The sequence below is a fragment of the Apodemus sylvaticus genome, chromosome 1 (assembly GCF_947179515.1).
Source record: "Apodemus sylvaticus chromosome 1, mApoSyl1.1, whole genome shotgun sequence".
In the NCBI taxonomy this organism is placed as follows: domain Eukaryota; kingdom Metazoa; phylum Chordata; class Mammalia; order Rodentia; family Muridae; genus Apodemus; species Apodemus sylvaticus.
Genome location: NC_067472.1, coordinates 95,033,103 through 95,058,271, shown reverse-complemented (window position 1 = coordinate 95,058,271; position 25,169 = coordinate 95,033,103). Strand labels below are relative to the sequence as shown.

Sequence of the window (25,169 nt, the reverse complement as noted above, 5' to 3'; positions counted from 1 at the left end):
ATGCAAGGAATCTTCAGTTTGAATCTACACTTATTTGTGGCACGGTTATGTGACCTTTGACAAACATCTTAGGTCCAGTGCCTTCATCTATAATAAGGTGGAGATGATATCTAGCTTGGATCAATGAATAGCAGGTACCAACAACTGTTACCATTAACTCCTACACCAGATCCTAAGGCATCATTTAAAATTCTGTGAAGATATTTCATTTTAGATCTTAACTGAGGCCACCTTAAAAGGGTGTGATTACCTAAGTGGATGCTACAGTTCAAACATAAAATGTCCCCCACCGGCTCACAAGTTGAAATCTAGGTCCCCAGTTGATGGTACTGTTTTGGTGGGTATTGCAAACTTTAGAGGAGTGGAGTCTAACTAGAGGAAGTTAGGTTAGAGATCACCAATGTCCTAAGAATCTACCTTGTCACCACCCTTTTCCTGCCAAGCTTCCTGTTTCCTGTCCATCATGGGATAAGAGACTGTCCATCACATTCTCCCTGCTGTGATGTTCTCCCTCACTTTGAGCCTTGGAATAACAGGAACAGTAGCTCACAGGTCAAAAGTTCTAAAACCATGAGATGAAGAGGAATAATTTCTAAGTTAGTCTCGGGCATTTTAATCATAGACACAGAAGACAAATTCTGGCAGTGAGGCATCTCAAGAAAGATAATGCTGACATCCCAGGTGGCGGGTATAGGTTCTAGAGGTGGACCTGTACACGACTCACCTGGTATCCACAGCTATAAACGAACAACACCTGCCTCCTGATATTGTGAAGCTACCTGTGCTGAGGGCATACAACAGTGCTGGCTTGCAGGAAAATGGGATGAGGGTTCTCAATCGGTGATTGCAGAAGGACATCCCTGCTCCAGGGATCCTAACAATATTACAAGGATTATATAAGCATCACTAATTTCATCTCCATCTCGTTCTGATAGAAGATTGGTTATTTGAGTCTTGTAGCAGTTAGTATTAATTGTCAACCTGACATAATTGAAGATCATCTGGAATCCCCTGAATGTTAGGCCCAGGTACTCTGCTATGCTGCTTACACCTATATGCCTGGGACCCAGAAGCATTTTCTGTCTTTTATGGAACTTTCTGGCTGCTTAGTGGTGTTCCTTTGTCCTCTTACCTTACAAGAGGACAGACCGGTGTGAGAGCTCCAATTGCTTGAGGGTAAGGACGACATTGACACCAACAGAGAGAAAGAACTTCTGATACTATGGTGGCGCTTACTAGGGTCTCCAATTCTGATCCCAAAAAGAGGAGCCTGGTGGCTCTAAGACCAGAGGTCCCTGAGTCACCAATGAAGGGATTACCTCCTTAGAACCTATATCAGTTACATTTGTCACTACTGTTCCAAAATTCCCAAACAAAACTAGCTTAAAGAAAGAAGGAATTTGATTCGTGCTTGAGGGTGCAGTCCATCGTGACAGTGTGTGATCACTGGTCACACTGCATCTATTGTCAGGGAGCAGAGAGTGGCGGCTGCTGGTGCCCCGCTCTCCTTCTCCTTTGAGTCATTCTGGGAGCCCAGCCCATGGGATGGTGCCTCCTATATTCCAGTGCATCAGTTAAACTCTCTCTGGAAACACCTCACAGACACACTCAGAAGTATGTTTCCTAGGAGCCTCTAAACCCCAACAAGTTGATGGTTAAGGTTGACCAACACGGGGCCACACCCAGAGGGCTGCTTCTCCAGAGTCCATCTCAACCTCATCTCAATTATTTATAAACTGGGGACAGGAAAGTGGGTAGTACCCCTGAATCGGCCACAAGAGCTGCTGTGTGACTGGACAGTAATGTCTGTTGGGATCATCAAAATCTGAAGTACACAACAGATGCATTGGGAGAGCTGGAGTGCCTCAGAGCTGTGGCCTAAGCTAGGTTTAATTTGGCAGAGTGTGTTTTGGGGATTGAGAGAGCTCCACTGTGCTATTTTATCATCTGGCTGTAAGAGAATGAAGTCAGAAAATGTCCTGAAAAGGTTTTTAACCTGAGCTTGTAATAGGAGTTTGGTAAGCCCCGCTGCCACAAGCCACAGTGAACTAAAAGTTAAATCTGTTACTTTGGATGCAAAGCAAAGTAATCAACACAGAATGCCTGGGAAACCCTCTTCTGCCATCGAACTTACAAGTGCCAGATGGTGGTATGCAGGATACTGGGGGAGAAAAGACACTAACCATCTTACCCAGTAATTGACCCTACATGCTACAATACTGACCTGCTGGGCAAGATGTGCCCATTGATGGATTAGTGGTATAATGATTTATGAAGGTAACAATCCTTTCTAGTTGAATGTGAGCCCTAATCTCCAGGATGAATTTCATGCCTGGTGCTATAAAGCTGATCAAAAGTCAATGACTTAGGGAGATCGTAGATCACTGATCCTACTGTTGTTTTGCTAAATGGTCATACTGTCTAACTGCCTTCTAAATATGCATGTTTATGTCCATAGATTTGTGCTGATGTCAATTTTACAGAGAAGCTTCTTTTCACAGTGGATAATAGTTAATTAAGAGACTCATAATTAGTCAAGGCACTGAGTATAAGTAACTGTGAGTGCTCAGCTGCCGAGGGGGTCATCTTACCAACCTCTCCCCATCCAAGGCTCAGGGGACATCTCAGAAGAGGGGACCAAAAGAATGTAGGAATCAGTAGATGGGAAGGGGAACTATAAAATGCTAACCTTTAGCATGACATAGTTGTTGAATACACCAACTCACAGCAACTGTGCTTAACTGCACATGATTTTATAAGATCAAGCCAGTCAAAATTCCAGTATGGTTAGAGAGGGACTCTCACACCTTTAGCAGAGGAAGACTTGGTGAGTTGGTAGCTGTGGAAGAGGAAGAGTCTGTCTCCATCTGGAAAGCAGCTGCTAGCAGGCTGGCCACGCCTTCTTGTGCATCACTAAATTGACTCAGTTATTAACAACAATAGGGGGCAAGAAATCGGGAGGGGAGATAGGTGGGCACTATGGAGAACTGAAGGAGGGAGTGGTGGGTAGGGTCAAAATACATTATATAAAAAATACATTATATAAAAGTAGGAAGTTTTTCAGAGAGTAATTTTTTTAATCTAAAGCTAAGAGTATTAATATAGTTGAATAGTTTCCAGTGCCTGGATGCCTATTATTATCAAGTGGCTTTGTGTCAGGGAGGTAGGAGACAGAGGTGGAGCAGTGGATGCCAGAGCTGACAACAGGAAGGCAGATGCTCTGTCCATGAGCTAGAGCAACCTGTTCCTAGAGACTTGGAGAAACCCTCAAAGGAGAAAAGGAGAACTTGGACAAGTGGAACCCAGGGTCTTACTGACATGAGCCCCTACACCCCAAGTGTACCAAGCACCTCTGAAGATGCATGCTGTCCCAAATGAGCCAGCTTCCTAAGTGGTTTCTGGTCATAGCTCAGGAAACCACTGAGGACTTGGTCACATTGCATCTGGGGTCTGTGGCTGCATAGTGAAGAAAGGACAGGCCAGCATGCGTTTTTCATGCATTCTGCTCCCTGACTTCCCTCAGTAATGTACTAATACTTGGAAGTAAAGCATAAAGCAAACTCTTTCCTTGCCACACTACATTTTGTCGAGATGTTTATCACAGCAACAAAAAGCAAACTAAGACATAGACAAACTAGACAGTGATCTAAGATCCTTCCAGCTGACAGCCTGTCATTCTGAGGTCCCTAAAGGTCCCAGGCATGTGTCCCAACAGCTTCAATTCAGTCAGCACCCTGAGTATAATCTCTGTGTCCTTGACTGGGCCTGGGCTCCAGAGAATGCATGCTGCTGAGAACGCACTGCAGAGTCATTGCCAGAAGGCTTTGCTTCACTGTAGGGATGGATTGTGGCTTCCAATTAGCATTTGCAGTGAAGAGAGCAATTTAGCTCTCTGACTTCAGGGGTTTTGTTGAAGTGAACTAGCACTCAGGCTAGTGGTGGGAAATGGAGGCTTGGGACCGGAGTGTCCAAAACTAGGGCTGGACCCCAGGGAGCTGTAAACTTGGAAGGATGCTCTGTTCCTTGCCTGTTTTACAGAGTGGGAATTTACAGCAAACGGGGACTTCCGGCTGAACCCTGGCCAGCCTTGCTTTCCTGACTGCCTGGCTTCTGTACTCCCAGGGAGTCAGGCTTCTGCCCCTGGAGGCTCCAGCTAGCTTGGGAGATCGGAGCCTCCCCTGTGGCTCTGCTGCCTCAGGAGCCCAGTGTGGGCAGAGGCTCTTTATGAAGCATGCCTATCTGGCTTCCAGAGAATTCAGAGAGGCCCAGAGCCTGGTAGCAAGACCAGAAAGCAAAAGAATGAAAATCTCACGTGGACCTTGAACCTCTGTGTAAGGGTCTAAATTGCCTCAGACCTGAGCTGAGCAGGCCAAACAGAAGTAGCAACAGCTAACACTTGTTCAAAGTAGTATAGAGGAGACCACAAGGATGAGAAATCTAACAGACTTGGCTTCCAGGTTTCTGGATGAGGATGCAGAGGAGCTGGAATTCAAGGCCAGGGTGGTCAGACCACAGAGATCATAGTCTTAAACTCTGTCCTCTGTCGTCTCTGAGGGACCTGGGCCTCCTGGATCCCATTTGGCTTGAGTCCCTCAAGCATCCTCTTCCAGGTTCCAGTGCTGTCTTAGCCATCGCAACTTGCAAAAACTTTCAGGATAGCTTCAGATTCCTACAAACCCAGAGGCGGAATCACAGCACCTGAAAAGCCTTCAGAGACCGTTAGACCCCACCTCATTATTCTGTAAATACTAGTTCTGGCTCCAGGTCACAGGCAGGCATAGCTTGTGGGGAACTGGCATTCAGGACTCCTCCTGGCCAGTCAGGGTCTTACCAATGACTCTATAGCTATCTCTAGAGTTCCTCCCAACGCTGTACTTCTAAGAAGCTTCACCCAGGCCCTGGCCCACATGCAGCTGGATCTACAAGCAACTAACAGCCATAGGGGTAACAAGGGGAGTGGCATAATAGGGTTTAAAAGCACTTTTTCTTTTTAAGTGTGTGTGTGTGTGTGTGTGTGTGTGTGTGTGTGTGCCAAAAGAGGGCATCAGACATCTTAAAGCAGGAGTTGCAGGCAGTTCTGAGTGGGTGCTAGGTACTGAACTCAGGTCCTTTACAAGAACAGCATCTTCTATTAAATGCTGAGCTACAGGTGTAGGAAGAATAGGACTCCACCTACTCTTCATCGAGGGATGAGGTTGTATCTTTGCTAGTCTTTTATTATACTTGCTTTGGGAGTGCTTTTGTTTGTCGGAGGTCAGAGGTCTCTGTGCTCACAGACAAGCACTAGGGGAACCTGGAGTGTCAGACACACAGGGTTGTTCCTTCAAAAGGAAGGCTGTATGACCTGTCATCTGAACACAAAGCTGGGAGCAGGTGTGGCTAACAGCCTTTGTGCTATATGTATGGCTGAGACCACGCTGGAATCTCCCCTAGACCCTTACTGAAAGCTTGATTTTCTCAATCTATAGAACCCTTTTAACGGATGGTGTCACATGTACTTTACAAAGAGTTTCGATGTAGTCACATCTGAACTTTATTTAGCTTCATGTGTGCCTTATTCTACACACAGGGTTGAGTTAATTATCACCAGGGATGTTTTCACCAAATTGTGTTGTGCTTAAATATGCCTAGAATAAACCACTCCAAGTCAGACTTCAAAGTTTGAAAGACTCCAACTCCAGACTTCAAAGACTCCAACATGGCTACTTATTCTTGTTTAACTGAACTACCTTCTTGCCTCCCACAGATGGTATTCTGCTTGCTGTGGTGGTCACAAAAACCCACATTTATTCATGGGTTAACTGGGGAAAATGCCAAAGATTTGGGATCCAGGTTTTGTATGAGAATGTGAGTTTAGTGTGGTACCATTGTTAGTACCATAAGGGTCAGAGATGACCATTACAGGAAGAACACAGAAGTGACAGAGTTGAAGAAAGCCGGATTGGAGCAACCACACTTGAATCTGCTCACCAGTGTCTGCCTTCTGCTGTAACCCCCTTCCCTCCGCCAAGCCCGCAGCCCTCAGCTGCCTTGAGGGTTGCTGATGAACAGCACCCACTACGGCCCAAGATGACCCAGAACAATTGTGGAGCTTCCTGTAGAACCCGGAGCTACGATCTGCATACAGAGAGATGGGAGCTCAGCTCCTTGTTTTTTTAGATGTTCAAGGAAAAGACACTCCCCCACCCCTAAGCTGTCAAGTTCACATCTCAAGCTCATGAACCTGGAAAATGAGAAACTGTTCATTTCTAAATGGTTGCTTCGTCCCCACCATTATGTAAGAAAGTAAATGTCATCACAACATAAAAGCATTCACTAGGAATCTGCCCATCTGGAAAAATGACACTCACTCACACGTTCTTCTCTTGCCTAGCAAGCCTGTTCCATCTTGCTCTGGTCAGCGTGGGACCATAGTCAGATGCAAGAGGATAGCACAAGTTCAGTGCAAACCAACTGTAAAGTTCAAATCAAAGTAAATAATGTTGGTGGCCTTCATAAGCACAGCCTTTAATCTGAGAGGATCAGATGGAGCTGGGCCAGTGACCAGATAAAGCAAATATAATAGTGATGGAAAGATAGGTTCTTCAGAAGGGAATGACTTCAGCATCTTGAGAAGATGGGTATAGCATTACACTTTAAACATTCTCTTGATGATGTTGCTATAAAACAAAATGTAAAGAATGTGGGATCGTGCGATCGCATTGTTTGGTTGACAGAAAAAATAAGCAGAGAATGTGGAGATGGTCCAATCAGAAAGTCCCTGTTGTGCAAGCATGAGAACTTGAGTTTGTATCCTTTAGCACCCACACAAAAAAGGACAGGGGTAGCGTGAGAAACAGTCGGGAAGGCCCTAGGGATTCCAGCCAGTCTTATTAAATTGATGAGCTCCAGGTTCAGTGAGAGCCCCTACCTCAAAAAAATAAAGTGGAGAACAGTAGAAGGCACTCAACATCAACCTCTGGCTTCTATGTGCATGAATACGCATGTGCATACTACATATAAAAACAAAACAACAAATAATATACCAACAGCAAAACGCTTAACTCTTCATTCAATTTGAAAATTAACATAATCTATACTTCTATGATACATATATATATAGAGAGAGAGCTAAAAAGTATTTATTTCATTTACAAAACAAAGCCTCAATGATACCTTCTTTGCTGTTATTTATTTGGGGTTTTGTCTCCTTCTTTGAGATAGGCTATAGCCCAGGCTGGTCTGGAACTCAATGTGATCTGCCAGCTCAGTTTCCTGAAGGCTGGGATTACAGGCCACCATGCCTGCCTCATTAAGGATACTCTTAATTAACATTTTTTAAATCATTTTTATTTTTTCATCAATTTTTACTGAAACCCTCTCCTATCCTTTACTATGAACTTTTGGTATTCATTTTAAGCAGATTGTTTCAAAGCAGCCTTTGGCCGTCTCTTACCTTGTCTTTTCTACATCTTTCTCAAGTGTAGGAGGAAGCATTTTGGGCCAAGGTGATTTGACTTCTCATAAAGCCTTAGTCATTTACTTTCTAGACAGTTTCATGCTCGGGATTCACGAGACCCCCTGACCACTTAGATGAACTCAGGGTAGCAAATTCTTCAGAGTGAAAGCCACACCCCTTCCCCAGGCACCCACTGTGGCCAGTCTGAAAGCTGTGGCCTCAGCCAGAATGCTTAGTTTATCCCCCACCCAGGCTAGCCATGGGCAGGAAGGAGCACTTACTTGGGTCTGGGCTGCCTGTGGCTCTCCGGGGGGCTCCTCCTCCTCAGGAATGTGGGGCATGGCAGCCGCCTGGTTGGAGTGGCTGTGTGTGCCTGGAACCTCTGCTGTGCCAACCCCAAAGATGCTCCGAGAGGCTTGGGCTCCGCAGGCTGGGGAGATGCCAAAAGGACAAGTCAAACTCCTTCCCATCCTTGTCCCAAGCTGGGTTCCATTTCCAGGATCCTAGAGCCACAGATGAGCTGTTTGGTTTTGCATCAACACCAGAGGTCAGGCGAGGTGGGAGCAGGCATTGGGAACTGCACTGCCTCCTGCTCTCTGGCTTTGTTTACAGGGGCAGAGGTGACCTTTTGCATCTAATTTGGTCCTTACAGTAAACACAGCTCTTCCAGAAGAGAAACATTTCATCCCCTCAAAGCTACAGCTAAGGGAGAACAGTTTGTTGATATCAGATACCATCTATTGAGCTCCTACTGGCTGCATGACTACCATTACCAAACTGACTCCTTGTGATGACCTTTGATGTAGGTGGGCATCAATAGTCCCATTCTGTAGGTGAAGGAAGAGCCTCTCAGATTGGAAGTCACTTGTCCTGAGTCACATAGAAAACTAATTGTTTATACCTAGGTCTTCCTGATTGGAGGCCTATACCATATAGCCTTTCCGGTGGCCTGTCTCCTCCCCACGGGTAGAACCAAGGACAATGCCATTAACTGAGTAAGCACTGTGTCACAGGTCCTAGGTAAGTGTCACTGCGTGCTGGAGCCTATAGGAAAAGCCAGAAAGCTCTGCTGTTTCCCATGACGTACTTTCTGTTCCACAGAGAGGGCTGCAATGTTGCCCAAACCAGAGTGCTGCAATCCAGGTTGATACCTGGCATCAGCCGTAGCACACAGCACCCCTGGATCTGGCTCTCTGAGGCAGGGAAGTTGTCAGATTTGTTATGACTATTCAAAATATCCATTTAAAATGGTGGTTGCTTTGTGTTTAAAGAATTGGAGACATTTAGGCCAGGAGCTGTCAAAGAGGGTGCCATCTTGGCTTTTGCATTTATTCTAATAGGTAGCCAGAGCAGAGTTAAAGCATTTGGGGTGACCCCTGCTGGTCATCTTGAAAATCTTATTTCAACTAAGGTATTCATGCACTGAATTCTTTCTCTCTCTCTCTCTCTCTCTCTCTCTCTCTCTCTCTCTCTCTCTCTCTCTCTCTCTGTCTGTCTCTTTCTCTCTGGTTTAAGACAGAGTTTGACATAACTTTGAGAGTTTTACATGTTGGCTTCAAACTCACGTAGCTGAGGCTGACTGATTCCCCTTTCTCCACCTCCCAAGTGCTGGGACTCCAGGAGTATGCCACCATGCCTGGCTGAATCATTCATTCTTTCTCCACAAACAAACTTTTTATTAGGTCTATGCCATGTTGCGACAGAGAGCGGGGGTGCAGTTTTGGGGCCTCACAGGGTCCTGAGTCCAGTATTGGAAGGCAGCTGAAAAACTGATTGGAATAAACACTTCAAAATGAGGAGTTATGAGACCTCAAGCAAGAGTCCCTAGCTATGCGGGCTGGGCGCATGAGATGTGGTTCTAGGGATGACTCTTCATTTTGAGGGGAGTTTGTGCTGAGCCGTAGCACAGAAATAAGAGTGGAACTTATCTATTTGCAGAACGGCCTTGGGTCTGAGCCGAGTAGATGAGCTGGCAGGGAAGACGCCATGCTGGGCTGGGCTCCAAACAGATTTATCTTGACTCTAGAGACTAAAAGCTGTGGGGCCAGGACCACAGCTTCCATCCCCAAAGGCTACCGGATGAAGGAACTGAACATCAAGTTTCCCCAAAAGATGAGCTCTTGGAATAATTTCATCATCTTTACTTGGACGGCAGCATCAGCAGCAATGTTATCAGGGGAGCTGAGGGACTGCGTGGTAAGGGGGGAATCGAGGGGAACACGCTGGCCCGCCTTCTCAGGTCACCTCACTGCCCCATCCCTGCAAGTCAATCTATCTTAATAGGAACCGTTTCCAAAGTCTGGGGGTGTGGGGGGAGCAGCCAGTCCACATTCTGTACAGGTCTTAATCTACATAGAGCATACTGTGCACTAAGGATTCAGACAAGCAAGACCATGTTCAAGAAAGGGAACATTCTATGAGGGCAAGAATTTGTGTTTAAGAGCTCAAGACTTTAGCCCAGGACAGAGAAGCTGCAAGGGGAAAGCAATCTCTTCTTAAGTATCTAAAAAATAGCCATGTGGCCCTGAGGTCTCCAGAGAGCAGGTGTATGGCCAGGACTCAACAGTCAAGTGAGAAGGCAAAAGGACCTTCTAGTGGCCAGAGCCAGTTAAAGATGAAACGGAATGACACTTCAAGGTCAAGAGTTTGCTGTTGCTGGGAGACTTTCAATACTGGCTGGCTCCAGGGGTCACAGGAATTCCAACCACCTCCATGGCTTTTTCCTGCTCTGAAGTCCTAGACTCTATCTAGACACAACCAGCCACAAGGAGCTCCCAGCCCAGGGTCCATGCAGAGATCCTAGGATTATAAAGCCATACCAGAAATATCCCATTCCCTAATTCTTCTCTTCCCTCTCTTGAAGACAACCTCTGCCATTCCCAAGCCAGCCAGACACAGAATGTCACGAATGAGGTCAGACACACCTGGAGATGCTGGGTGAGGCAGGACAGAGGCTGGCTGCAGTCCCACAGGAGAACAAGATGGAGCCGATAAGGTTCTGTGGGAAGCCCTTGCTGTGAGCCATCCCCATGCTGCTCAGGTTCCGTGTGCTTTCCCACCCATTATTATAAACCCACTGCTTAAAATAGCAAGGTTAAAAACCCAGTCAGGCCCCCAGGGTGACATCTGGGGGGTCCGCGGGGGCTAACGGGCATGTGGACCTCATATCCATCACAGGACAGCTTGGAATCCAGCCTCCAGGAAGCCATGGTCTGGAGTGCCAGCCCATAAAAGGAGAGAACACTGAGTCACGCTTGTCTCCCTGCCTCCCTTTCGATCCGCTTCCAAATATTTCCTGATGCTTCTCCAGCCAGGTCAGGTTATGTGAGTCGTCAGGCCAAGAAACAATCAGCTCTTTGGACTCTATTCATCTGGCCTCTTACCAACAGTTAAACAGAACCTGGTCCACTTTACAGGGAAGAAAACTGAGGCATAGTGGGGAGAAACAAACAAGACAGGGTTCAGTTATCTTTCTACCTAAGGCAAACTTACCCAAGAGCCTCTGCTGGGATAATCATCCAATTATTTGTGTAAGTGAAGAGGCTAAGGGTCCCTAAACTATCCTTAGATATTTTACTTGCTCCATGAAAGAAAGCAAAATAATATGCCTTTGACATCCACGCACCAGTTTCCCTAGTGGGTATCCAACACTACTGCGTATGGTCACGTGCTCGTGCCTAAGCCCTACATGACAGGGCATATGTTTACTTAGCTTTGTTTTTGTGCAGTGCTGGGAATTGAGCCCAAGGCCTGACCATGCTAAGCAAACGCCAGACTTGCACGTATATCCCAGGAGCAGGGGCTCATGAACCTTTTCTGAAGCTGCCCTTCTTCCCTGACCGAGCTATACCTCAGCCCTTTCCTGTGAGTTTTAGTACTTTCATTTAATATAATAAACCACTGAGGCAGAGACAATCAACAAGGCCATGTAGCTAGCAAGTCTGAATCCAAAGGCATCATCTTCTCTCTTACCCAGGGGACAGCCAAAAAAGCTCCCACCCCAGGAGGGAGAACTGGGGTGTATGCTCCCAGAGGCAGGGGGAGGAAGTAACACTGAACCTTTGGTTGCCAGGCCAAGTATCTTCTGAGGGGCCCAGCTTTGGCAGGTGGCTCAATAGGTAAAGTGCCTGCCGCACAAGCGTGAGGACCTGAGTTCAAGTCTCCGGAGTCCACATAGCCCTGGATGTGACAGCAGGCATCTGTGATCCCACTGCTTCTAAGGAAAGACAGGGGAGCAGACAGCAAAACTCAAGAAGCTGGTAGGCCACCTTGTCTGGTGTATGTAACACAAACAAGTGATCCTGTCACAAACAAGGTAGAAGACTGAACTGACATTTGAGGTTGGCCTCGGACCTCCAAATGTGAGCTTGCCCAGAGAAGGTCCACAGCTTGAGGCTTCATGTATGTGGTTTAACCATGTGTTCATTCACTGTGAGAGGCAGTGGCCCACTTGTTGGCCTCACGTCTTACTCTTCTAGTCACACAATTGTCCAGAGATTTGTCATTGAACCACTCATGCCAGGAAGATTCACATTAAGGTCAAAAGCACAGGCTCTGTCCCATAAAGAGCTCCCTTAGAACCCTGTGGGCTGTCAGGGGACAGGCAGTGGGGGGAAGGCAGGAGGGCTCTGGCAATGAAGGCCACACTTTAGTCTATCCCCAGCAGTCATCCGTGGCTTCCTGTGTTCACTGTTCACTATCTGAAGTAGATAAAGGAGATTGCCCCCCTGTAGGCCCCATTAGCTTACCATACCTCAGCAAGTTCTACACTATCTGCAGGACTCGGGGGAGACATGAACGGTCTTTACAGAAATGCCCTCGGTGCTTTCAGCCTCCCTGGCAGGTGGCAATGGACATTCATTCTAACACTGGTAACACGATTGGTCCCATTTGGCAGTTGACAGAGGCCTGAAGACATCACCCAAGAATGGCAGTGGCAGGCATGCCCAGCCCAGTATATTGCCTGACGCTGCAGCTCCCTGAGGGGCTAAGCCTGCTGGCCTCTCTCAGAGCCTTGTGACTTGCCTAGAAAAGATCAAACCCCTCACTTGAAGCCACAGTGTCCCAGGAGCATGGCGTGCGTGCTGTGGGACTCTGACCAGCTCTGTTAATCTAGAAGGGCTGAGGGGTCCTTGTGGGAAGCAAGGGGTTAAGCAGGCCTCACGGACCTCACTGGAGTGACTCAGGCTTCTCAGAAGGGAGGGCTCAGTTCTTCCAGCTTGGGATTTTTGCTTTCATTTAGCACTCAAAGAATGTGAGTGTGATTAGGTTGCTATTAATATCCAGCCTAGCTTCTCTCTGGACAAAAGGGCTGAGGCAGGAGACTTCTTGGAGTAACTAACTTCACACATCTCTCTCAGCCAGGCAAGATGCTGCTTCCCCTGCTCCCAGTTTCACAGACAGGGAGCTGAAGCTGAGAGCAGGGGAGGAATTTGACCAAGGCCACATCTATAGAAGGTCAGCTTCAGCAAAGGACCGTGAGCCCCTGCTCCTGGGGGGTGGGTGAGGCTGGCTGAAGACAGAAGACCAGCCAGTGTACTCATGGTCTCACTCACACAGAGAGGATCCTCTTGCTCGTCCTCACCCTGGGTGACCTCAGAGAATGTCCTCAGCCGACTAAGATGATCCTGCGGTACTGGGCAGAATCTCTATGGCCCGGCCACCTGCAGATCTGTGTCCTGCACCCTGAGTGGACTGGGCGTTCCTCCTGCATGCTGTAAAAGGATCCAGGAGCTCAGCAGATACAGTGGCAACTCTCCTAGCTCTTCCTACCTTGGCCTCTGTTTTCTCATTTGCAAAAAGAAGGTGACCGTGTGTACCTTTTAGGATTGGCGTAAGAGTTAGAGTAGTAAATTCCTGCGACATGCAAACATAACATGCTTTCTGGAACTTTCCATGCTTGCTCTGAATAGCCGTCTGAGTTCTCCCAACTGCAGTCACCAAAACCTGAGCAAAGCCCCAAAATTTCGTTGCTTACCCCAGTGGCTCAGAATGGAACAGGGTGCTTTGACTGGGAAGGGCTTCTTCCCTGTCTACACAAGTAGATAAATGAGCATTAGACATGAAAGGAACTGTGAGGTCTATAACCACTGGCAATGCCCACACTTCTACTGGTGGACAGCCAGTGGCTTCAGGAGAAGGTCTGAAAGGCATTCAGCAAACATGCTACTGAGCTGAGGAAGAGGACACAGGGCTGGGGTATCCTGGTCTGTGATGTTAGCAGTCCCAGCCTGTGCCATGGCTAACTTTGGGTCTGGGCTGCAGCCAGGCCCTGGTATGTACCATTAGTTCTGGCTCTGGCTAGTTCAAAGCCCCAGTTATTTCTTCTACCTCTGTGGTGATGGTGAGTCCCAAAAGTTTCAATGCACAAGTGACAGGTGATCCCCCCCACACACACCTCTAAGAGAAAGCTTTCCACAGTGACTGGCCACACTCACACTTGGGTTGTCTGGACAAATGGATACATGAATGAACTCTTACACCACCTGTCTGATGAGGGGCTCCCAGACTCTCTCCTGAAAGCATATTTGAGTTGCTGGGAAGAATGGGGGAAAGGACGGAGAAGGCAGAAATGGGGATGTGAACCACTAGAAGGCATTGCCCCAAGACTGTCCCCTTAGCACCACCTCTGTAGTCTATAAGGCCAAAAGCTTAGGACAGTGGCCTGGCTGTGCACTCAGAAGGCATATCCAGCACACCAGATTCCTAAGATAAACCCTCGTCTGGGGCCTCGTTTTCTCTGGCCACACCAGCCATTCCTGGGGTATCTCTAGTGAGCCAGCCCTGCTCAGAGTGGACCAGGCCGAAACAGGAGAGACGGTGACCAGCATGCTTGTTGGCTGTGTGGGGAGCGAGAGAGTTCCTCAGGACAGGAGTGGCACAGAGTTATCTCCCCAGGTCATTCTTCCTCTTGTGTGTGTATGTGGGGTGTATGTGTGTGGGGAAGGGGGGTGTGTACATGTGAGGGGTAGGAAAGGAGGAGGTTTGGCTCTGCCTTGTCAGCCTCAGACAGAATGGGAAAGGCTCCAAAAACAAAAGATGCACTACTCAAGGTCCACCTAGGCTGCTTAGTGAAACCCTGTCTTGAAATGAAAAATACAGAAATGTATAGGATATGGTTTGGTGGCAGAGCACTCAGCTGGCAAGAAACCCCAGCTTTGATCTTCAATCCCATAGAGAGAAAACTTAGGAGCTAAATCAAGGACCTTGAAACATTGCTAGACACAGCAGGGCAGGATGGTGATTGTATGAAGACCATATAAAAACCACAGAGAAGTAATAAGTATGATTTAGTAACATGTGGTACAAACTGGAAACGGTTAAGAAAAGCAGAACCATTCACAGTGTGGCTTGGGCAAATTTCCTAAGTTCTCGGATGCTTATTCTCTGTCATTCTCACAGTGACCTCACATAGCGACTGCTCTCATTGTGGGTTCTGTGATTAAATGTGATTATACAAGTACGGTGTTGGGGGAGAGAAAAAGAAGAGAGTGGAGAGAAATTCAAAAAGAAGCAACCCTCCTTCCCCAGAATGATAGGGTGAGGGGAAGACAGGGACCTGCTCCCCAATTCGCTTGGAAGGTGAGCAGCCCATAGTCTGAAGTCTCGGGCCTGTTTCCCAGACAGAACTCTAAGGAAGAGATTCCCAAAGGGGAATGTCAAAATAGACCATGTTCAGGGACATCCTCTAGAGGCTGGGACATCCCATGATTGGGACAGTCCAGTCATTTCAGTGCCCAGACCTGGGGTGGCCTTGAGAAGAACTCAGTGTGTCCCTGTGATTGCCCATTCACTTGTTTGCTACAGCTGGCAATTGCCTGAAAACCTGAAAATTAAGGCACACCATTATGTACAAGGGTACAGCACCATGTAAGAGGGCACACCACCATATACAAGGGCACACCATCTATATAAGGCACACCACCATGTACAAGGGCACAGCACCATCTGCAAGGGCACACTATCTGTACAAGGGCACAGCACCATCTGCAAGGGCACACCGTCTGTACAAGGGCACAGCACCATCTGCAAGGGCACACCGTCTGTACAAGGGCACAGCACCATCTACAAGGGCATACCATCATGTGCATACCCATTCGGACCAATGCCACGTTCCCTCCTGCCCTGAAAGTCCTTGGTGCAGAAGCCCCTGGAGCACAGGGAGGCTTGGGCCAGCCCTGGTTATCCATGCTCCACATCTTTCAGCCTCTGAAGAATGCTCAGGCCAGGGCCAGACCTCTCTGCCCCTCCTCTCTTCCCCTACCCATCATGACAGGAAATAAGCCAAAACATCTCCGCAGGTTTCCTCTCCAGCTTGTTCACTTCAGCAGTTCTTTTTTTAAAAAAAAAACAAGTCTGCTTGAAAACGTTTTTTTTTTCTTCTTGGAAATATGTGTGATTGCTCAATCCGAGGCAGTTCAAAGGCACCGGCAATGGCAGGAAAGCATCTGAACCTCCTATTTGGCTCCAAGCAGAGATAAATCTTGCCCAGTTCCCTTTGTGCCTGGTTGTCCAGAGACACTTCCCGTCACTCATGCCAGGGTGACGTGAGTCATCACTGGAGTCAAGGACCACTTGGTCTGCCAAGCTCCGAGAGACCCCATAAAGAATAGGGCTCCCAAAGGATGCTCAGAATAAATGGAGGGTCAGGACAATCCCAGGCTCTGGGATTGGCTCTGCCTTGCCCAGGTGGGTGGATCTGAGAATTATTAAATCTGGTTGAACCTTGAGCCTTGTGTTTTTAGACAAACTTCTGTGGTTGGGGTTTAGGAACTAATCACCTGGCTCACAGGGGCCAACTCTTACATTTTCCAGCCTAACCTAACAGGCAAGCCCCAAGTTCCAAAGAGAAACCCTGTCTCAAAACAACAGTTATCTAGGAACACTGGAGGTTGACCTCTGGCCTCCATGCACATGCGCACACACACACACACACACACACACACACACACACGCCAGTAAAGATACAGGTACAAAATCGAGTTACACAGACTTCTGACTGAATAAGTGGATCCTCGGCCGCTCTCTTGGAATCTTGTTAGGTCTCACTAGGACCTGTGCTTCCCAGAGGCTTCTATAATAGGAACTGTCAATGACATGCCACTGCCCACCTTGTCTCTGCTGTCATTAGTGACATCCACTTAGCAGTAATAGGAGCTAAACACTGCTGAGTGAGTGCCACCATGAGGTCACCTCTTCTCCCAGAGTGCTGGTTGTTAGTGTTTACTGACCTCTGAAGCTAGGCAAGCCTGGCTTTTATTCCTGCCAGGTACACACAGAACACCATCACCCTGGCTATGAGTCTTCCAGTTGCCTTTACACAAGTCCTCCCGGAAGTACCACAGAAGCTCTGACCACAGTGTCCAACAAATAGCCACCCTGGGGATGCTCACTGCAATTTTTGATAACCTTTGCACATCTAACACATCTCCCCTCTGCCTGAACTGCTTTTGATCCCTGAAAAACTCCTACCTGTCCTTCAAAATCCAATCAAACACCTCTCCTTCTAAACCTCCTCTTCACCCCAGGAAAACTGATTCCTTTCCTGTTTTTTCTTACTTCTATTACAGCCAATCACCAATAACTTGGTGATGTAAAACAACACCAATTGATTATCTTATAATGCTCATATTGAAAGTCAGCTTTCCTTTCAGTGGGCCAAAATCTTGGTGTTGGGCAGGGGCTGGGAAAATGGCTCATCAGTTAAGAGCACTGGCTACTTTTCAGAGGACCTGGGTTCAACTCCCAGCACCCACAACCATCTGTAACTCCACCTGTAGATTTGACACCCTCTTCTGGCCTCTGTGGACATCAGGAATGTAAGTAGGGTACAGACATACATGCAGGCACAACACCCACACACACATAAATATCAACATTTCAGAATAAATAAATGAATACAATCTGAGTGTTAGCAGAGCTGTATTCTTCCAAGATGCTCAAGAGGAGGAAGCCATCTCCTCACCTCCAGCTGCTGGGGCAGCCCTGAGCCCCCCACCTCCTGGGGCAAGCCCTTCTCCTTGTTCCCAGCCTGCAAAGAAGCAGCCATCTTCTCTGACCTCTGACCTTGGCCTCCATGTGTGCACTTCCTTTATATTTTATACTCTTTACTTTATACTCCCTAATGTAAGGACTCTAGTGACTCTGATGCAATATCTGCCCCTGCAGGTGACCCAGGTGATCTCCCCATTTGTGATTCTCTGCTTGGTTCCATCTTCAGGAACCCTTTTGTATTTTCAGGTGACATGCTCACAGGTTCCACTGTGACTTCTCCCAGGGAGCTTTGCATAAGTCTCAGCTCTGTTAGAATCTAAATGCCTCAATAACAAGAACTTGTCTCATTCATACTTTCATGATGAATGAATATTCTTATAAATATTCATTATGAAGACATAAATATTCATATCTCAATGCTGTCCAGTACAGGGACAAACACAGAAGAGCCACTCTGTCTGTTGAATGAATCAACAACAGCCAATCTGTAATACACACATAAGGAGGCTTCGCTTTAGTTGAGAACCAGCTTCTGATAAAACAGGGTTCACACACCTCCTTCTGGGGCCAGACAAGTAAGACGAATGGCAGAGCCTCCTCTGTGGATTGATGGGGTCTGTGGTGGCAGAGAGTGCACCTGTCACTTAACTAGGGTGGCTACTATTTAGTTTTGGGGTCAGGAAGAAATATCTTTTGTTGGCAAGCACTTTCAGTTTCCAAGAAAAGCCAAAACTCTAGTGCTAAAAATAAAATCACCTGATTTAGAAATGTTAAAGCTAATACCAAAAAAAAAAAAAAAAAAAAAAAAAAAAAGGATAGAAATACCGCAAGGACCAAACACGCGACTCTGGGGACTCAGACTGCAGCCACCAGTTGCCACCCCAGATTTATGCCCTTAAGTACATTCCTCTGGGCCTCACATTACAAATTGATCTAATTCATTCTCAGCAGCAGTGACAGCATGAGCGCCCTCAGGAAGGACACGGGGCAAAGCAGAGCCTGGTCCTTCCAAAGACTGGCGGGGCCCGTCAGGTGCACACAGAGTTCTGCCCCCAGGGTCATGTGGTCTCTGGGGTAGCTCCTTGTGTCCGGGCCTAGATATGGTTGCCATGTATGGCCTGATCTCTACATGGTAGCCGGGTCTTGCATCAGTGAGGAATCTCTCAAGCAAATGACCATATGCCTAGAAACGTCATCACCTCGTACACAGCCCAGCATCAATGGCAGTCACGCAGCACATCACAGAGGGTGATATCACAGAGAGGGTGACAGGAATCTTAGTGGGAGATAAACCTGGCTCCCTCCTAGCTCTGCCCTGAAGCTCAGAGGGCTTGATGAAGAATGAACGTCCCAGGCTTCAGTCGCTGGCTGATAGAGGGGACATGGCCCCTTCTACCAAGTGCCTAGGTACAAAAGACAGGAAGTGGTCAAGTAAGGGGTACGTGAGACACGTGTTTCTCAACTCAACTAAGGATAACACTGACAACCTAAGTCCTCTTTTGTGACAGTTTGAACATGAAAAAAAACTGTCCACCATAGACTTCTGTGTTCCAATACTTGGTCTCTAAACTGGTAGTGCTATTTTGGAAGGCTGTGGACCAGCGGAGATGTGCGGCCTAGCTACAGGAAGTGGGCCGATCTCTGGAGGGTGGGCCTGGAGGCGTATGGCCCCATCTGGCTTCCTCTCTTGTCTCTGCTTCCTGTCCCTGGCCTCACACTCCTGCCACCACAGCCTGAGCAGCAACACCACCGTGCTCCCTGCCCCTTACCCCCACCCTCCTCCACGATGGACTGTCCCTGCAAAATCAATCATTTCTTCCTCAGGTTACTTATGATCATGAATTTAGTGACACTGACAAAAACAGTAGCTAACACACCTTTGCCTGGCCTTCCGCCCACATCCTCTCCTCCTCTTCCTCGGCTACATTTCATTTCAGCCTCACTTATAGATGGTGGGGCCTGAACCTAAGGTCCAGCATGCAATTCACCTCTGAGGGTTTCTTGAGAAACTGAATGACTAAGTAAAGGAAAGAAAGTGTCACTCCACAAAACAGATGTTAAAAGTCCTGGGTCTGAGGCTACCTTGGGATCCGTGACCTTCCAGGACTGGAGACCCCATCATGGCTTTTGGAGTTCCCCACACAAGAAGTAGGGAGGACCTAGCCTATGCCACATCTTCCAGGAGAGGTGTGAACATATACCAGCTGGGTTTCTGTACATATGGCCGTGTCCACCCACTTCCCAGAGGGCTTCCCAGGTTAGCTTCTGAGTTTCCCTTTTCCCCAGTTTGAATGTGGAAATGTCCCTCCCAGGCTCACCGGTCTGAACACTCCTCTCCCAGCTGGTAGTGTCATTTAGGGTGTTGGGGAGCCTTTAGGGAGAAGAACCTCACTGAAGGAAGTGGGTGTCAGGAGCCCCAGCGTGGAGGTTGTATGGGCCAGCCCAACTCCCTGATCACTCTCCACTTTCTGAATGTGACACTATGTGCCAGCTGCCTCAGAGTCTTGCTGCCATGCCTGCCCCACCTTGATGGACCGTATCCTCAAAGCTGAGGGGGAAAAAAAGCCTTCCTTCTTGAATTGCTTCTTGGCAGGTATTTGTCCACAGTATGAGAAAAATAACGAATTCAACCATGTTTCCTGGTTTTTCTGCCAAATGTGTGTGCAAACTTTCCCCGAGGAGTCTATCATGGTGCCCTCTCAAAGCACAGAGCCCCTGTCATTCCTCCAGGGGTTCTCTGCAAACTGACCTTTAGGACAGACTTAGCAATGGGACCTGCAGTTTCAACCTGGACCTGCAGTAGGTCTCTAAACATCCCCACTAGTCTCTCCAGTGTCCCTGGGAGCTAGCCACAGCACCCATGAAAATACAGGGGGTGCTCTCAGAAGAGGCAGAAGCCCAGTGTCCACTGCCCTGGCACCCCTGGGACCTCCTCAACAGAGGGCAGCCACAGGGTGTGCAAGGTGGTAATAGCCTTGAAATACAAGTTCCAACTCCTTCCTCCAATATAGAGATAGACTGGCACTTGCAAGTTCTGCTTACTTGGTGCCTGGAGTGACTCATTCCTGTGAGGTAGGCCTTTGGGAACACTTGTCCCTTGTTGTAGGCAGAGGACTAGACACAACATACCAGATCGCCAGCCCAGTGCTGGCAGCACTGCACACACAGGCCCTCAGAAGCCAGTGTGTGCATCTGGATTGAAGCCAACAACAGCATGTGTGTGGGGCTTGGACATCCGCACCTGCAGACAAGCATTCCTTAGGATAGGAATGAGGGTGGAAAGAAAGGGATTTTGTCCACATAAGATCTGAAAAATGTCAACCCAGAAAACCAGTAGCAACAGTCTTTCTTCAAAACTTTGTAGCAGACTAAAACAAACTTTCAACTCCATACCTCCCATCACCCTCCCAGACTGCCCAGTTCCCAGCATGCTTCTTTTGCTCCCCCATTGGGATCTCTATGTGGGATCTGTTTGGAGATGCTGTCTATGATGGGTGTCTGAGTCATCCCTTCCCTCAGCAAGGCATGCCAGGAGCAACCATCCCAGGCACCAAACATGGACCCAGACCCTGGGGCTTCACAGTGAGTCTTCGAGGGACGTGCCCTCCCAGAAGCCTTCCCTGACGTCTCCTGGATGCTCTGTCTTCTAGGCCTGAGGAAGCACCTGTGGGTATCTCCACTGGCCACACAGTAGCTTCTGTTTCCTGCACATGTATGTCAGTCATCCCCAGTCCAAGCCAGTGCAGACAGATCACTTTCTGGAAGCTTCTATAGGAATGTGGCACAGGTCCAGCAATTGGTCAGCACCCATAGTCTCTTTTTGAGGCAAATCTCTTTATGACCAAATCTCATGCTCAGATGGCAAATGGATTGAGCACAGATAGAGGCTCTGCGACAAGGGACTGAATCTCCATATTACAAATGAAAAAAATAATCAAACTGCATCATGGACACTAGTCACACATTCAGAAGATACAGGATTAAAACTGGGTCTCCTAGCCCATCATGGAGGCTCACTCCTGTAGTCCCAGCTCTTAGAAGGCTGAAGCAGAAGGAATAGGAGTTCCAGGCTAGCCCAGGTTTACATAGCAAGATCCTGTCTCAAAATGAAACAACAAAAAAATAAGCTGGAGAGATAGTGCAGTAGATAGATGTTTTCAACACGAGCATGATGATCTGTGTTAAATACCTAGAACCCAGAGAGTGACAATGTACTCGTATAAAATAAACCTTTTAAAAAGATGTTGGTCAGGGTGACCTCACTTCTAATTCCAGTGCTGGGGTGGCAGAGACCAGAGGATCCCAGAGGCTCACTTGGTAAGCTCCAGGCCAACAGAAGACTAGGTCCCAACAATAAAATAAAACAACAGAACACCTAAGGTTGATCTCTGGCTTCTTTATGCACATATACCATGTGAACACTTACATGTGTGCTCACTAATACACAAAAAATAGTAAGAGCCATTAGAAACAATGAATTCATGAAATTCTTAGACAAATGGATGGAGCTGGAGAACATCATACTAAGTGAGGTAACCCAGTCTCAAAAGATCAATCATGGTATGTACTCACTGATAAGTGGATATTAGCCTAGAAACTTTGAATAACCCAGGACATAACCCACAAATTAAATGATGTCCAAAAAGAATGGAGGAGTGGCCCCTGGTTCTGGAAAGACTCAGTGCAAGAGTATAGGGGAATTTCAGAACAGGGAAGTGGGAAGGGGTAGATGGAAGAATAGGGGGACGCAAGAGGGCTTATGGGACTTGCGGGGAGTGGGGACCCAGAAAAGGGGAAATCATTTGCAATGTAAATAAAAAATATATCAATAAAAAAATAAATTAAAAAATAGTAAGAACAAGCAAACAACAACAAAACACCCAAAGCTGCCATACTGTTCACTGCCTCAGCAATGGGAAGTGTTTCCTGACAAAGTCTTGACTTCTCAGGTTCCTTGTCCTACCTTAAGACCAGCATCGGCTAACCAGGACATACCCTGTGGTATGCAGTTCTCTGGGAGCTTAAAGTCCTCAAAGTATCCCTAGGGTAGAAAAGCAGCAGCTGAGATCAGAGACAAAGAGAGAGAGCCTTTCTGAAGCACGTTGGATGGAGTGTCTCCAGCTGAGGTGCCTTCACCTGGTCATCTCTACGCTATTCATCTCTCGGCTTTCAGAGACATAGAAACGCCTGGGGCTGGGCTGGAGGTCAGAGTCATGTCTAGTGCAAGAGCAGCTGTGGGCGAGCCTTTAGGGAAATGAACTGCCATGCAGGACGACATCATCACTACTTGGGCCCCAGTCTCCCCATCTTTACAGCACAGTGTTGATGCTTCTAACTGTACCTCACTTTCTGTCTCTCGAGTCCATGCTTCTCATTGCTTATGAAGAACGATTATGAGATGAGAATCCAGGAGACTAGATAATGCCAGGGCAGGAGGCAGCCCCAGGGTGGGAGGTAGCCTGTGGAAGTCTCTGCATCACATCCCCTGCTCACAGAGATTGGCTAAAAGGAGACATATGAGTGGACTGCAGCCACAAAACACAGTAAGACTTCGCTGGGCATGCTGGGAGGTTCCACTCTTAACTGTAGAATGTAAGAGAGTAAGCCGTTATCCTTGCTGTGATGATGAACCTGTTTAAGGATGAAGTTGATGTGAAAAAGTGCACAGCTGAGAGTAAAAAGAAGTACCCAGGGCTAGCCTCTGGCACCCTGATGAGCTGAGGTTGCCATCTCTGGCTTTTCCTGTTCTGAGAAACAATACTTTCTTTTTCCCTTTGACACTGGCTTTTGTTGGCTTTTGGGCACTGATGATAATGAGCTGCACCTCATTCAAACAGTGTGGTTTTATAAAGCGAGGTGTACAGGGCCTTCTATACACCAGACTCTTTTCTCGCCTCTCTGTTCTGCCACCTGCCTGAGAGTCCCAGCTGGAAAAGCAGATCTCTGGCCAATAGGCTTGTCCTGGGCTCGTCTGGAAGTAAGACCATCCCTATGACCGTGTTCATTCCAGAGGAGGGACGGGGCTCAGTCACCTTCCACAGCCCTGCCTAGAACAGCATGACTACCTCAGAGTGCAGACAAACAGGCACCACAGGGCACTATCAGAGCTCGAGCTCCACCTGACTTTACAGCCTTGTCTTACCCAGCTCTAACGACAACCTGCATTTGCTGTAGCTCGGCAGGAAGAGCCGGCGTGTTCCAAGCACCATGACTGCTAGGTATGTGCCATAAACAGGCCCCAGCCCGGGGTTCTGTTCAGTATCGCACAGTGAGGCTTCTGGGACTGTTCAGAACAGAGCATCTGCAGCTTGACCTCAACAATAACCACCACCCAAGCCACTGACTCGGGACCAGAGGCAGTTCGTCTGGCTAAGCCTTCAGCAATTCATCACGGAAAAGGTCTTTAACAACCAGATCCACATTGTTCCATCTGCCACATCACCATTTGTCATCCTTGTAGGAGCTCAACCTAAGTTAACTGTTAGGTAAACAACAAAGAGTCCAGTTCCAGAGCCATTAAGCTGAGCCATCTTCATGGAACATTCATTCCCTGCCTCTTCTAAAAGCTTGAGTTACAGGAGCCCTGGACAGGCCGCAGCAGCCAGGGATAAATGGAACAATCCTTCCGTGGTCCTGCAGGGTCCATCCTGGAAAGGAAAGGTGGGCCATTAGACCCCCTTCCCAGGATGGGCCCCAAGGACCCCTGACCTGGAAAGTCATTGGTGTTGGCAGGGTTTATTAGATCTGCCCAGCCTTACAGACCTGGGAACTCCCACGTCTCAGGGGACATTTGCCCTTGGTGACATGTGGTAGGCAGCAGGCACTTTCTCTAGTCTGTTGTGCTATTCGCTTATGGCCTTTTGAATCATTTAGTTGTGAACATAAATGTCATCCTTCCTAGCTCTTGACTTTTGACTTTTGCTGTTGAATTTCAAAGTCATCGTATATCGTTATGAAGATAAGTATGTAAATATGTGCAAATCAAATATGGTGTGCCTACCATTGGATCTAACACAAAGCAGCTGCTGGGATGGTAGTTTTCTTATTGTTGTTCCCATATTATTACAAGCACTCCTCTAGCAGAGTTGAAGAAGTTACCCATGGTGCATCAAGCATGATTGTCCCAATAAGCAAGGTACATTGGGAAAGAGACACGTTCATCTATGTAATTTGGTGATTCCCCTCCTACAAGGACAGTTGAATACCTAACTCAAAAGCAAAACAAAACAAATTTTGTATTTACAAGTTTTTGCAAAAAAGTTAGTCAACCCTGTTCCGACATAGTTACAACTGTTTGTTTTCAGGGTGATGTCCCCCACTTGCCTAACAATTCCAGGGTTGTCCTGGCAGCCTCCTATGTGTTCTCCCAAACTCAGTGTTTCTCATCTGGGTGTCTCTGACCCTGAAGGTGTGATTAGGGCTCAGCAAATGTTGTACTGAAAGGAATCCTTTCCAACACACTTTGAGCACACACTTCCAGGGAGCCCCTAAGGGGAGATGGGTGGAGTTTTCCCGAGGAGCAAGGTTGAGGGACTCAGTGACAAATGGGAATCTTAAAAGGGGCATTTGTGGACCAAGTGTTCTCAGCAGCTTCTGTTGAGAGGATGCCTCCCCTTCTGCTGACTCCAACTCACACCTCACTGTTTCCCACAATCCAGTTCAGCACACGGGCCTTGGCTTGGGACTACTTTCCCTGGTGAGGACAGGAGAGGAAACCCTCCTTTAGGAGATTGCCTTG

General features: G+C 47.7%; 1 protein-coding gene across 4 annotated transcripts in view; it reads right to left on the bottom strand.

The window, feature by feature from the left end:
- Irag1 (inositol 1,4,5-triphosphate receptor associated 1) overlaps nucleotides 1-25,169 on the bottom strand; it is a 133,774-nt gene that overhangs the window by 67,868 nt on the left and 40,737 nt on the right. For 2 of the 4 annotated variants that reach the window (XM_052201216.1, XM_052201208.1), the window contains one exon: nucleotides 7,720-7,868. In XM_052201216.1, coding sequence (XP_052057176.1) covers nucleotides 7,720-7,779 — 60 coding nt within the window. In that variant the 5' untranslated portion in view covers nucleotides 7,780-7,868. Of the gene's footprint in view, nucleotides 1-7,719; nucleotides 7,932-25,169 lie in introns of those variants that run through there. The other 2 variants (XM_052201206.1, XM_052201202.1) reach the window with 2 other exon arrangements.